General features: G+C 39.3%; 2 protein-coding genes across 2 annotated transcripts; both read left to right on the forward strand.

Annotated features, from left to right (window-relative positions):
- Window positions 1–7,008: 7,008 nt before the first annotated feature.
- Window positions 7,009–10,360, forward strand: BDB00DRAFT_879290 (uncharacterized protein; the record flags this gene model as incomplete). Its single annotated transcript, XM_053127852.1, has 7 exons — window positions 7,009–7,116; window positions 8,833–9,034; window positions 9,192–9,277; window positions 9,376–9,441; window positions 9,627–9,702; window positions 9,802–10,128; window positions 10,221–10,360. 7 exons carry the CDS (start codon window positions 7,009–7,011, stop codon window positions 10,358–10,360), a joined length of 1,005 nt encoding a protein of 334 aa, XP_052973052.1.
- A 14-nt stretch (window positions 10,361–10,374) lies between these two features.
- On the forward strand, window positions 10,375–10,581 carry BDB00DRAFT_743400 (uncharacterized protein; the record flags this gene model as incomplete). Its single annotated transcript, XM_053118495.1, has 1 exon — window positions 10,375–10,581. A coding segment is annotated over one exon (207 nt), but the record flags the coding sequence as incomplete, so codon positions are not given.
- Between the last annotated feature and the right edge of the window lie 3,277 nt (window positions 10,582–13,858).

Genomic DNA, 13,858 nt, shown 5'->3' on the forward strand with positions numbered 1-13,858 from the left:
ATAGCACAACTAACGACGTGTGTTGCTCATTTTGTCAGTCTCCATAGTCATTGTATACATTCTTTTTTGGTAGCTTGGCCGATATCAGAAGTTGTGGGGTTGAAAATCCTGCTTTTTATAAGAATAGATGCAGATCACTCTCTTACGGTAAATACTCATCCCCAAGAATGGCCAATATCCCAGCTCGAAAGATCTAATCAGTGGCCCCACCAACTTAAATTCCCGTTCCTCACCTTTTTGCAGAATTCCTTTTTGTTGCAAGCTATTTGGACGATACTGCAGCCTTCACGTTGCTACGATGCTAGACTGAGGTGAAAACACCACGATGCTTAACAAAATATAAAGAGAACAGTAGAAAGAGGGTGCGAGATCTGATTGTAAATCAAAAGAAGCGATAGCGAAGCGTGAGAAACTTGATGAGATTTGATTGTGTTGTCAAAGTGTCAAAGTGGAAGTCATACGCAGCAAACTGCGGGCATCCGTACAGTCATATCGCGACGATTTAGTGTATAAAATATCAGCTTACATAGATGACATTGTTGCATATTGCATACATTTTATTATTGCATACGACAGCATTTCTTATCGTGCGAGGCTCATGAGCATCTTAAATACGAGGCGAACTGCAAAAAAAAATAGCATGAACAGTTTATTCGCTGGACACCAGCTGTGCAGCGCAATGCTGCACAGTATCAGCCACTGCTTTATCTACGTTTACCATGTCTTTTTCAACAACTTAGCATTGCTCGCCATACCATGACGAACATCGTCTGACAACGATTTTCGGACGGGGGAGGGCGCCGGGAGCGTTTTCACATTTTGATGTGCTTTTATGCAAAAAAAAAAATCCAGAGCACAATCAATTCTTTACCGGCTTTATAGCTGTCGTCGTCAGCGCGAGAGATAAGGTGATGACTTTCGTGTAGCAGAAAGTCAAAAAACGCCTGAGTTCGTGTAGGAGTCCAACGTGTGCTTCCTAATGAATGCCGCTTCTGCCTTCCTGGTTTCCATAGCAACAACAACAGCATGTTTGATTTTCATTCCCCGCAATACATTTTTCTTGGCAACGAATTTCCAGGAACCATACATGTAGTACGGCAACTTCTTTCTAAGCGAAAAAAAAAATTGTCATTGGGATGGCCAACGTACGAAAAGTTTGAAATGCTAAATCTACGGTGAAGGGCGCCGAGGAAAGAAAGCGACGTCTTGCATTAGAGTGTTTATTTACGTTACACAGAGCAATGTGCAGGGGCTAAGATAACCCTAAACCCTTCCCTGTCAAAACACGGACGACAAGACGACGTAAACGTACAAAACTGCAATGGGGCGTTATCAGTTACACGTTTCAGCCGCCGGAGCAACTTTCGTTCTTTTTCCCTTTTCTTCTTACATGTAAAATGTAAACAAATAAATGTGAGGTTCTACTGCCGCTTCATATTCAAGAGTGCAATATTCCAGCTCTCATTCCATGATGCCGGCTTAAACAAGAACCTTTCTTTTCCCTCTAAGAAACACGACGAAAGTCCAGCAAATAACTCAATACATCATAATAAAAAAATGCAAAAGTCATATCAGTGGCCCGCCACATCGCGTTCCAGTTTTTTGACTCCGAATAAAGTATTGCCAGGGTGTCGTGTAAAAGTTTGTCGCTTTTAAATATTCGACTTGTGGTAGAAACTTCGGGGCACAGAAAGCGTAGTCCGTCATGCCCCGACTACTTGGCAAATAGCTAAATAGCTGGTGTCGCCGAAAACAGCACGAACGGTATTTTCTTGCCTTCTAAGTAATAGTTCAATATTCCAGTCCTGTTATATATTGTAATCGATAACTTTGCACAATAATTTATATACCTAGTTGGTTCTTAAGAAGGCACTAGCCTATAATAGAAGAACTGATAATATAGCGAATTGCAACTGTATGTTTGCTAGGTGCTCCTGTGCTGATGTCGGAGTCATTCCAGCGACTTCCATTATGATACGATAAAGCATGTGTTAAGAAATGATGATGAAGGACGGACAGCCAACAGCTCAATAACAGTGAGATTTACAGGCAAGTTAAGCCTTCTTCAAAACGGAGAAAGTCAAAGGCGATAGCTAATCAAAAACCAATGACACCGCTACTAGAGCTTTGCATACGACGTTCTTCTGTTTCATATTATCCTCTATTATCCTGTGCGTTTGAGCCACAAACCTTTCAAATAACTAGAACATTGACATTATATATTATCATCCATCATCGAACAGCCGAATCAGCCTGCCTTTGTAGGCCTTCCAATTTTTAAAAACAAGGTTTAAGGTGTACACTAAAAAGTGCACCTTCAACACGTGGCAGAAAGTGCACCACGTCCCACTTGAAAAATGCATAATTGACGGTAAAGAAGAATTAGTGTCCAGTCACAAAACAAACGAGTTGGTTACATTAGTTACCAAATTGAGAAAGCTCAAGTAGATCTTGAAAGAGAGCAACAAAAAACACACAATACGCCACACTTTGTATGTCTTTTGTTAGATGCACCAGGTTCATCACTTGTCGATCAGATTAATAGAGTAATTGAACGTGTCGATGGGAACTTGTTATTCGTGAGAAGGGAGTCGCGTCAACAGCATATAGTTTTCCAGATAAGACGATGGAGCCGGAAGTATTTCAGTGCAAAGGTCGACTCATCGAGTGGGAGCGAATAGTAGTATTACTGTACTAGTTCCGAAGCTGTAAGTCGTACCTTTTAAATGCACGAACATTCATTTCTCATTGTATCAAGGGTCCTTACGACACAAGTCAAGGGTCTTAAGTAGTATCTTGCGTAATGGTTCTTCTTCGTCATACAGCAGTCAAGAGATGTGCCCTTTGATATCTCGACGAATATAGCACTAGATAGAGCGAAATTTATAGACACCAATGCTACTACTACAGCCCCTTTAAAGAAGTGAGAACTCATGATATGTAAGTAATCGTATAATGAAGGCAGAACTACTGTGACTGTACTACAACATAAGTAGGTGCTATTGTAAAATCTAACTTGAAAGTAGGGATGCGAACTTTTAAAAATGCCAAGCAACAGCTTAAACAAAACAATCAATTGTCAGCAGCCCACCAACATGATATTGTCAAGTAAAAGATATCGATTAATCATTAAAAAGGAGAAATTCGGTAAAGCAACCATGCACGAAACATTGCTACAAGATCCAAATTTGCAAACTTCATGTACAAAAGCCATTTTGAACATACTTCTTTAAAACCAATATAGCAAAATTCGAACTCGGTAGACATGGCGATAGTAAGAAGAAAATTCTTACTAGTGAGAAGTTGATCCTTATCTGGACAGCAATAGCAAAAATTGACTATTTTTTCCTTGCATTGAGAGTGGCTTACTTTTCAGATTTCGAATGGAACAGTATAATACTGCTGCCTTTTCTCAGAATACCGAGAAAGTGACGGGGCACAGGTGTAGCTTACACATTTATTAAGTTTGTGCGACATAGATGGAGTGCTACAACCAGGTAATTCGGTAATAATCTGCCAGCCTGTGTCTAAATGGCAAAATTGGCTCGAGTCCTTGGCAGAGTAGCAGCAGTGGGATGATGAAAAAAACAAGATAGTCATCACAGTAGTGATCGCTCATTTACCTGATGAGAGAGTCTCATACATGCAAGGGACAGTAGGAAAGCAAAGGAAAACGTGTCCTTATTGACACTTTTGACACTAGAAAACAAAAGCTAAGAAGAGAAAAAAGAATATTAGTATCTGGTACACGCCCCTCATTATTAAATATGGCAACACTGGATGTTGCCTATCGCTTCTATCACAGAATATAAATATCGTCATGAGCATACCTCGAACTCTGCTATAATCATCCCTCAGTCTAAATGATCATATGATATGATATGCATTATATTAATTCCCCCAACATCAATATTGTCAATCATCATCACCTGACTTATCAACCTTAGTGCCAATATTTCCGTTTATTTACATCATTAAATTTTTGAATAGAAAATGTATATGCCATACTCTTTAAATCATAAAACTTCAGTCAGTTATTATGTTTCTCGTTCTCTCCCTCATCATCTGGTCCCCTACCTCCCGGTTTCCTTCTGGACTTGTCCTGCTCTCGCTGGAAGCATGTAACACACTCTTGTCCGGCCTTTCTGTCTTGTATTGTCCTTATCGGCACCTTATAAATATACACATTGAAATTACCACCTGGTATAAAGGGAAAAAAGGCCACAGTAGTCAACTGAAAAGTTAGACCTATACGCCCTTGACACTCTCAAAATTACCTCTTCTTCTTCCTTACCAAAATTTTGGGATATGTAATTGGAGCATCTATCTGGGAAGTAACACATGCTGGAAAAGCAGCACTTCATCGGGACCTCAGGTGCTAAATTTATTTAACGATACTATAACGTTCAGCAATCTCTAGGAGTGCTTTTTCACCAGAATGGATACAGCAGCTATCAGAAAATGCATATCATGTCTCCAACTAGCTATGAAAAACGATAGAAATTTGTCCAACGATCAAGTTAGTACTGTATACCAGTCCTTATGTTTAGGGTGACACATCTGATGATACGTATTTTTGGCGTCCTTTGTAGTCTAAAATACTTAGTTGACCTCTGAAATGTTTTGATGAGCAATACTGTATTGTACAAGACATAAATCTGAAAGCGTGACGAAAATAAAGTATGAGCCCGATATAAGAGGCGGGTCTTGATAATCTTGGATGTTTCTTAAATTGCTCAAATGTCCAGTTTTTTTATGGAAGACTGGCTTGGTCAGCGCCATCAGCATACGGTCGCTTCATTGCGGTACAGAGCTATTGATGCAATGGATGGTGTTGTTACAGAGAGGGGTAGTAGAACAATAGAATATAGAGTAGCCCAGTGAGAAAAGAGAAAATAAAATTAGAAGAAAAAATAGAGGTACAGTAGCATCAGGGAAGTCACAGTGCAAGAAAGAAAAAGCGAGAAGACATACAACAGAAGCAAGGGTGAAAATCAAGTCATTAGGTGTTACAGTTGTACCCCGGTTTTTGCAACCGAGGGTTTTCCGAATTTTTTTTTGCAAAAAGTGAGGATTTGCAAGTAACGAGGTAAACAATTCTGCTTCAAATAGACACTGGATAAGTCATCCTATTAACACTAGCCCATTGTTTATCTGTCAGAGATTATGTACGATACGTTCTGTGGGGATATTCATACAGCTCTAAATGTTACTACATACTTGCATATATAAGACCGTTCTTTTATTAAGCTGTCTAGTGGTTTGATAATTATTAGCTCTTTTAAGCATGACAAAATCGTTCCACAAGTTCACATCTAAGCAAGAGGAACCTACGACGAGCACTTGAGCGGGCGGTGGACGAAAACGCTGATTCGCCTATTTCAGGGCCAACGTCGAAGGAAAAACAGGTTGCAAGTGCAGGAGTTTTGAGCTTTTTGGATAATATCGATGACTGAGACTTAAAGAAGTCTTTGCGTAGGATTCAAGAGAGTCTCAGGCAGCAATCATTCTCCCGACAATCATCCCTTGATGATTTCTTCGATGTATGTAGTTGAAAGCTCATTTGAGCAAACATTTTATTTCTATATCTATATGTAGTGTATTCACTTTTTCTTATATCTTCATCATTTCTTTTCTGGATTCAACCCAATCAGTGCTATATATGTGTCCCGATTCTACTGGCTCAATTACCAAGTAATAATTTTTATTTCGACAATAGATACATCTTCATATTTACATATTTATCTTGCAGTAACCGTATCATTTTATTCCTCATAATCCACAACAGATGCTTCTTTCAATTGATATTGCAAAAATTGAAGCTGTTTTTACCCCGATAACGTGCAAATCGTATAAACTCATTTGCAAGTTGCAAATTTGCGAAACTACTAAGTTTTTTTTTGGATTTTTCAAAAAAAAGTTGCAGATATACGAGGAATTGCAAACCCGGGGGTTGCAAAAACCGGGGTACAACTGTATTATACAAAAAACACCACACTTAGCGGTGGGGTAAATATAGAGATGATTGTTGTGAAAGTGGCTCAGGGTCTATTAGGAGTGGTTCAACGTCGTTGTTGTAGTCAAGATTGGTGTGACTCAAGCGATCAATTTCGCCCAGTGTGGCGAGCGAGCTATCCAGACTTTGGACCATTTGCCCTCAGAGATTCCATGTTCTTTTGATCAATGATGTGAGTATCTTGTGGAGAGGCCAGAGGATGGCCGATCGTAGGCTTGAGAGACGCCAGCACATCTCTCAGAAGAGGGCATGTAGTGTAATAGTGCTTCTAGTTGGTAGTAGTGCATCCGCCATCTAATTAGTCGATGTGGCCACGAGTTGTGGCTGGTATGTATAGGATTAAATCAATTAACCAAATATTCAAAGACATCGAATAGACTTTTTTTTAAGCTGTATAAACGTCATCTTGTTGTTATTTAATGGCTTGTTTGACAGGTTAGCTAAAGGTGTGCTGCTAGTGCATAGCCTTAGGTAGAGTTGGAACAATGGACTTGAAGTAGTTAGCTTCCTTTTATAAACGTCGATGGTCACCTTTGTAAATTGTAGAATGCCAAAAGAATGTTAACTCTTCTGATTGCAGTAGTATGGACACTGGAAGAGTCCTGGGATCGGGTCACAAACTTGGGCTGTGGAATGTGGAGGCGTGTTTTCATCGATGGGAGATTGGCTAAAGCCACGGGAACTCGTTAGGTATTTCGTTGCTGCATTGCAGTTGCAGGCCTTTTTGACACAGCTAGTCTGATTTTCTGCATTTTTCCTTGATATTCAGCTGTCAATGCTCTATTTAATTGCCAAAATTATATTCTAAGACCGATCAGATGAAGGTAGTATATGCTCAGAGAACCAGGCAGAACTCTTATTGTGCAGATACGAAGGTGTCAGAAGAGCAGAGGAGTGTCATACTGGCTATTGCTTTAGTAGTACATCGCTACAACTATTACCCTTGAATAACTAGCCATCAAGTCTCCTGCAACAACATACTACTATTAAAAATGTATTGTGTAGGGCTCTACCTTGTCCGTGTCATTTCGTATGATGCTTTGCAAGAGGATTATTCGTTAGGGCTCTCGAAAATGATCGAGGAAGCACCCATATTTGAAGTATATCAAGTGCATTTACAAACTTCAGTTTAATAGATATAAGAGAAGCACTATGTTACAGATTCATGTGATTCCAATGAAGTATATAGAGAATGCATTTAAGGATACATATTTTACTCTATAATAGCTGTTTTGTCGAGGATCGGAAATGGGACGAGATAATTCGTGAGACTCTTAGCAGTCATGTTTTTATTATGAGAGAAACAGAGAGTTCCAAATATTCTTATTACTAGTTATTATATAGAGAAATTATCCTTGTGGAACTTGATTGATGTCCTAATTCTCTGGATACAACAATAGCTTGTACGGCGCCCTCTTACTTCTTACTATATATTTTGTTATTTGTTATTAGTACTAGAAAAGTGGGGAAAATTATCTAGGAACTATTCAATATAAAACAGACTTTGCTACATAGCATCTAGAATTATGCATTTTCAAAATGATAGTTTTGAGTCACATAATAATGATGCGAATTCCCTTTGATTGATATAAAAATTCAGTGATATTTTCCTTAACAGTAATACTTCTATTTTTCCTTTGTCTCAAATATGCTTATTTTCCCAGTATGTCATAACCATTGCTGTCCAGTATATTATATGGTGAAGAAGCGTAACTGCTTATCAAACCACTACAGCTATGCGTGACCATATTAAAATTGGTAGTAGGCAGCATAAACAGTTTTCTATTATTTCGAAAAAAATAAATATGTAGAACGTATTTACAGATGTTATAGAGAAGTTTGTGCGCTATAAATTGTTAAAATAGCCATTTTAACAAAAAAATAAAAGAGCTCAAAGTTGAACAACTTCTAGTAAGTGAAGCCATCGAATGTGCAGCCTACTATAAGCTGAGGTGCCAACCAAATGCCGCGGATTAGAGCTGCCTTCTTGTAGTATGTATCAAGTCTTGGCACACCACTTCTCAAACTAAACTGTTAGTTTAAGTGCTGTGATTATGTTTTATTGTTTCTCTGTGCTGTAATCTCTCGTCGTTTCTGGTGAGCATTGGTGTACACAGTAATAGTGTTCCAATGAAGAAGAGCCCTCATGAGAAACGAGAAACCCTGTGACAAATTCGAGTCAGGTCAGTTTTTGACAGGTCAGTTCCATGATAAAATTGAACTGGAGCTGTCCTGGACCCAGTTTTCTTTGCTTGGAATTGAGAGCCGAGTGTATTATTAAGTGGCATTGCAATTGAGAACATTAAAGACAAGAGAAAAGAAATGGAGTTGGGAAGAATAAAGAAGGATTGTTGCTGAGCACACAACATCTAGTGCTGTGAACCAAAGGCATGCAACGTTGATTTCTCAGAAATTTATGTAAATGATATCACGTAAATGGTCCAGCAATCTCTTTTCTGGCAGACTCAAAGTCCCTTTAACAGAATCCATACTTAACATTCGACCATGCACGACTATGCTGGATACTGTACATCGAAAATGAAATGAAGCACAACTTTTATTCACAATCTTTGCTATGCACTATGGCAAATAATATGTATTTCCTTCAATTCCACGATGTTACGTTGTGTCTGACATAGTTAAGATCATAATGAAAGAAAAGGTCAATAGTCCAAGTTTAAATAAGGGTCGCTCAAGATCTTCTTAACTCATTTGAAGGAGCTTGCAGCTGGTGCCAAAAAACAAATAAAGTGAGCTGCTTCCAATGACGCATGACTACGCAAACAAGTTCTTAAAGTGCGTTATGCTCTGCATAGTCCCAGATCTGTGATGAACAAAAGTGGCACAGCAAACCCCAGAAAGACAAGTCTCGCAAGTTAGACAGTGGCATGCTCATGTTACCTGGCAAAGGAGGAACTACAGGCTGTATTCAACAAAATTCTGACTGGTTGTACTGGCAAAACCACAAATGGATGAAGGAGCTTCTGAATACTTGTACCAGCACACCCAGTAACCAAGGTATGCGTGTGAATGTCCGGCTCTTATTGTGAGAAGAAAATATCAAGGAATCCGCCAAGGGATGGATGCGAGCACAGGAACTAAATTTGTGTACTGCCCAGGACCTGAAAAACGCTCTACATACAAATAGCAATTATAATACCTGATCTGTATCCAGGCATACAAAATCCCACCATATCTGTTGCCACTAACAAGCATCAGTTGTATCATTGGGGCTTCCGTGGCTCGCCACAAAAGAAGGATGTATATAGTATTATCATCATTATCAGTTTGTTATTGCTCTTTGATGGGGTCATCTTCTTTCGTTGTACATATACCGATCTTATGTATCTCTTTGTTAGGTCTATACAGATGGCCATGAGCGTGAAGATATGATGCAAGATTGGATAGAATGGGCTGCACTCATGGTGGCATATCATTGAAAAATGCACGAGTATGCCTCAGTGGATTTTCCGTAAGACGAGCCAACAACACTGGATGGACCAACTGGCAAAGAGCTCATATTGATGACACATGACAAGTGCACTTTCTATTCCAACGACGATATAGAGTAGAGCTTGGCTGGATCAAAATAAGGTGCCTCTTCGCATAGGTCAAGGCCCATCCCTTATGGTCAGTGGTCTCCTCTCTGTTTGCTATGGTCGCTTTGGTGTTGCCTGATGGTGTTCGTGAAAATACTGCTGGGTGTCCAGTAGAAGCTGTCGTCGTATATTAAATTATTGAACTCAGATTAATATAAATAAGCTCTCTATTACAACTTATCATAGTTTTAGTCGTGCTCGCTGACGCCCAAGGTCTTTTGATTCCCATAGCCTTTGCCAGCTGCCGCACACCTAATTTAAAATCAATCAAAACTCTACGCAATATTCTCAAGACCTGTGATTCATTGGCCTTGGATATTAACTTCAAGACGATCACTACTGACGCAGTTGCAGACTTGCCGCTCCAGCTAGTTTTTCCGAACAATCCGACCAGCCACCCAGTCACCAACTGCCGATACAATTGGACTGGTTTGCAGGTTAAACATAGCTTCACATTGGATCCTCACACCGGCCTGCTACGCCGTACCAAACACTCGCCACGCGAGCAACATCGTAATCGACTCCTCCGTTTTTTCGAATTATACCATCTGGGTCAGTGCTCTCTCGCAACCAGCTTCGTCCGCCATTTTTCAATACCTTTCGAGTCAACAGCGACGCACACAACGTTGCCTCTGGTGCGACCTACGACCCCAGGAATCACGTCCACCCTACCCTACTGACAGGAATTGCCATCGACGAGTTGACCAACCAATTGTATCGCCAAACCATCTCGCGCCTCTGCTAACATTACCTGTCACCTATCCACGGGCAACCCGAGCAGCATGGAAACATTTTTGGAAGGCACCACTCCCGCACCGAGCACATACTGTTCTATGGCGTTTTTACCACAACAAGCTCCCCTGTCGCGCTCGTCTACACCAATTGATCCTGGACAGCTATCCCTCCGACTCATGCATTTTCTGTGACCGACGTGATACTGATCAACATTTTATCTGGACCTGTCCAGTCCAAGGAAATGCTCAGTCTGGGACCAAGTTACCGCCGTCTTTCTTGCCACACCTCATCTTCTTGACCACCAACACCTCCATCTTACACACACTACTCCGCCACACATTAACAACAAATACAAGAAGCTCTTTTTCCACCTATTTATTGCTTGTACTGCCCTCGCTATCTGGCAGGCGCACTGGAAACGTGTTTCTGAGGACGCCGACTTCGTATCCAATCACGTTGGTCAACAGGCAGTGGGCATGCTCACCTGCCTGCACCAAGAACTAGCTTAATAGCACACTGTGTATCCCAATTAAATCGGTTTCTCACACCGATACAATAAAATTTCTTCTCACAACTTATCATAGTTCGTGAGTTCTTTTTCTCACTAAATGAAGGTCTCTTATATCACTTCCTTCTTCTTTCTATCATATAAGCATATATGGTATATTATATCGTCAGAAAGTAAAAAGCGCATCAGAAAATACTTGAGAACCAATGTAGGGGTTTTACATAAGTTGCGCAATGTCTTCTGAAATCATTCAAAACCGGCACATAAATCAGTAGAAAACCCCTCATAAAAAATAGAAAAGCTCTATAAAAATACCTTTTGCATAAATGTGCGACGTATGATAGACATCTAACCACATTTAAATGAGCTCTGATGCAGCAACCACGAACACCAAGTATCTTGCTAGCAAAGAGAAGCACTAATGGCGAACGATCATACTGCTAAGGAAAAACGCCAACCAATAGCAAGTAGATAATACAATTACTGTAAAGGAAGAAAACGAAGAGAAGTAAAAGCCAATTTTACAATAAAAAGGTGATACCTAGAAGAGACGCTAAGAGCAAAAGTGCTTACTATAATTATAAAAGATAGGAAAGCCATTCTTCTAATTGTATATAAAAACCCTAAGTACAGCTTGCTATGAACATTCCTTGACCTCTACTAAGTGATCAACCTCAATCTCAATGATCATATGTCAAATCCCCAAGTACAATAGCAATATCATCAACCATCTACATCCAAATTATCAACCTTACTACCAATCTTTCCGTGTATTCACATCATTAAATTCCGTAGTAAAAGATAAATATATATATGATACCATAGTCCTTGAATAGTAAAACGTCGGTCAGTTATCTTATATCCTTCCTATATCTTGTTCCTTGTTTCTCCCCTCATCATCAGGTCTTCTACCTTCAGGTTTCCTTCTTGTCTTGTCCTGTTTCTGCTGAAAGCACCTGATACATTCTGGTTCGGTCTCTCTGTCCTTGTCTGTCTTGTCTTGTACCTGTCCGCATCTTACAGCTAAAAAGAATCGAAAATGGCGTTGAACGAACAATCTTCAAAGAAACTGTTTATAATTCGCATAGAAATTTTATTTGAAACTACAACATTATATTAGGCTTCTGTCTTGTTCGCTATAGCTGCACGTCTAACCAATTGTTCTTTGACTCAAAATCGCTAAACGGCTTGTATTATCTATAATACCTTACAGCAGCAGTACAGACTGAGATCCTCGTTATTTGGTTTCCGAACACCAGGAGCTATATTCATATCAATTTCTCATGTCAACAAGTGCTAAAACGACCAGTGCTATATTCCTCAGCAAAATACTTATTCTGCCCCAAATTTAACTTTGAAAGTCAGTTGCGAGAGAGTATAAAGACAGTTAAAAAAATGTTAAAGTGTACTTGTCATCTTGTTTCATAAGAGAATTATATATTTCGGCCGATGAGATTGTAAGCAAAGAGAGAACGGGAGAGGCAAGATCTTACTACTACAATAGGAGAAACAAAAATGGAGGTGAAAAACAAACCACTTTTCATACAAGAAATAAACTCGGTTTGTTATTATTACTTCTTTACAACTTCCTTTTTCACCTCCATTTTTGTTTTTCTTATTGTAGTAGTAAGATCTTGCCTCTCCCGTTCTCTCTTTGCTTACAATCTCATACGGCCGAAATATATAATTTTCTAATGAAACAAGATGACAAGGGCACTTTAAGATTTTTTTAACTGTCTTTACACTCTCTCCCAACTGATTTTCACAGTTAAATTTGGGGCAGAATAAGTACTTTTCAATCATTAAATAAACCCCATATTTCTTATTTTATTCAGTTTACAAAAAAGCTAGGCCAACATTGCAAAAGATAATATCCTTGCTGATGCTAACTAGAAACTACAAATTCGGACGTAAGCTCAGCTAAGGCTCAAAGCCGAAAACCATGGTATCATATATATAACATTCAAATTTTATAACTGGTAAGCGTTTATAGTTACCACCATCCGCTTCGATATTGGGGGCTATATTTTGGACTGCATCTATACAGTACTTCAATTGATATTATATTGTACGTGCTTATTTATTTTAGTTTGCTACTTGCCTACTTTGAATAGTGAAGCTTAATCTTAAGGGCAATGGTGGCACTCATTTGTAAGCAAATTTCTTAAGCTGTCACGCCTTTCCATCTTTTGCGATCACTTATAAAAAGTGCTGATGTGATTTTGACAGTCTCTTCTCTTTATCTTGAATGACTAAGTTCGGCTGTACTGTTATATTGGTCTGGGATTAAGACCACCTCAGATACATTTCAGTCCTTACTTAGGTCAACCCTGTAGAAAGTTCCTCAAAAATCATAAATTAAAAAGCATATATGCACTCTTTACAAAATTAACTTTGAGACAATTAAGTGTGCATGATGTGGTACGTATATCGAGACAAGTTCCATCATTTTAAACGGACTAATCATCAGGGCGCTAAGTTAGGACATATACACAAGGTAGCATTTTTCCTTTTTCGTGTTCTCTTTCAAATAATTTCTCCTCTTGTTCTTCATCTTGCTTCACTAGTCTGCTTCCTTCATATATCTTTATTTGAGCTGTGCATATATTTTGTGGACGCGTTTGCTTCCTGTTTACTCTCAAAACGCTCACTCTTGTACTGATAGTATCATAATCAACCTTGGCCATGAATTGTGTCTTAGTGGTGAAATATTGCATGACTGTGTGCAGGGTGGTACAGTATGCGCTCAGGTGTCTTCGTGTTTAAGATATGGCTCATCTCGATCAGGGTCTTCTTTCCTCTATACTCTACTATGGATCGCTTCTTCGTGGCGTCAGCCAAAACAAAACATATGGTTGATGGAGGCCGTAACTCCTCATACCTTCAATTACAGAGCACCTTTGGTAAAGTGCAGCGAGTCTCAGGTCAAATATAATAATAGTCTCTTTGTATAACCAATCTGCTTCCTTTCTAACCTTCATTTGAATTCAACCTTTCAAA

The sequence above is a fragment of the Zychaea mexicana genome (genome assembly GCF_025766255.1).
Source record: "Zychaea mexicana strain RSA 1403 chromosome Unknown BDB00scaffold_168, whole genome shotgun sequence".
Classification (NCBI taxonomy): domain Eukaryota; kingdom Fungi; phylum Mucoromycota; class Mucoromycetes; order Mucorales; family Lichtheimiaceae; genus Zychaea; species Zychaea mexicana.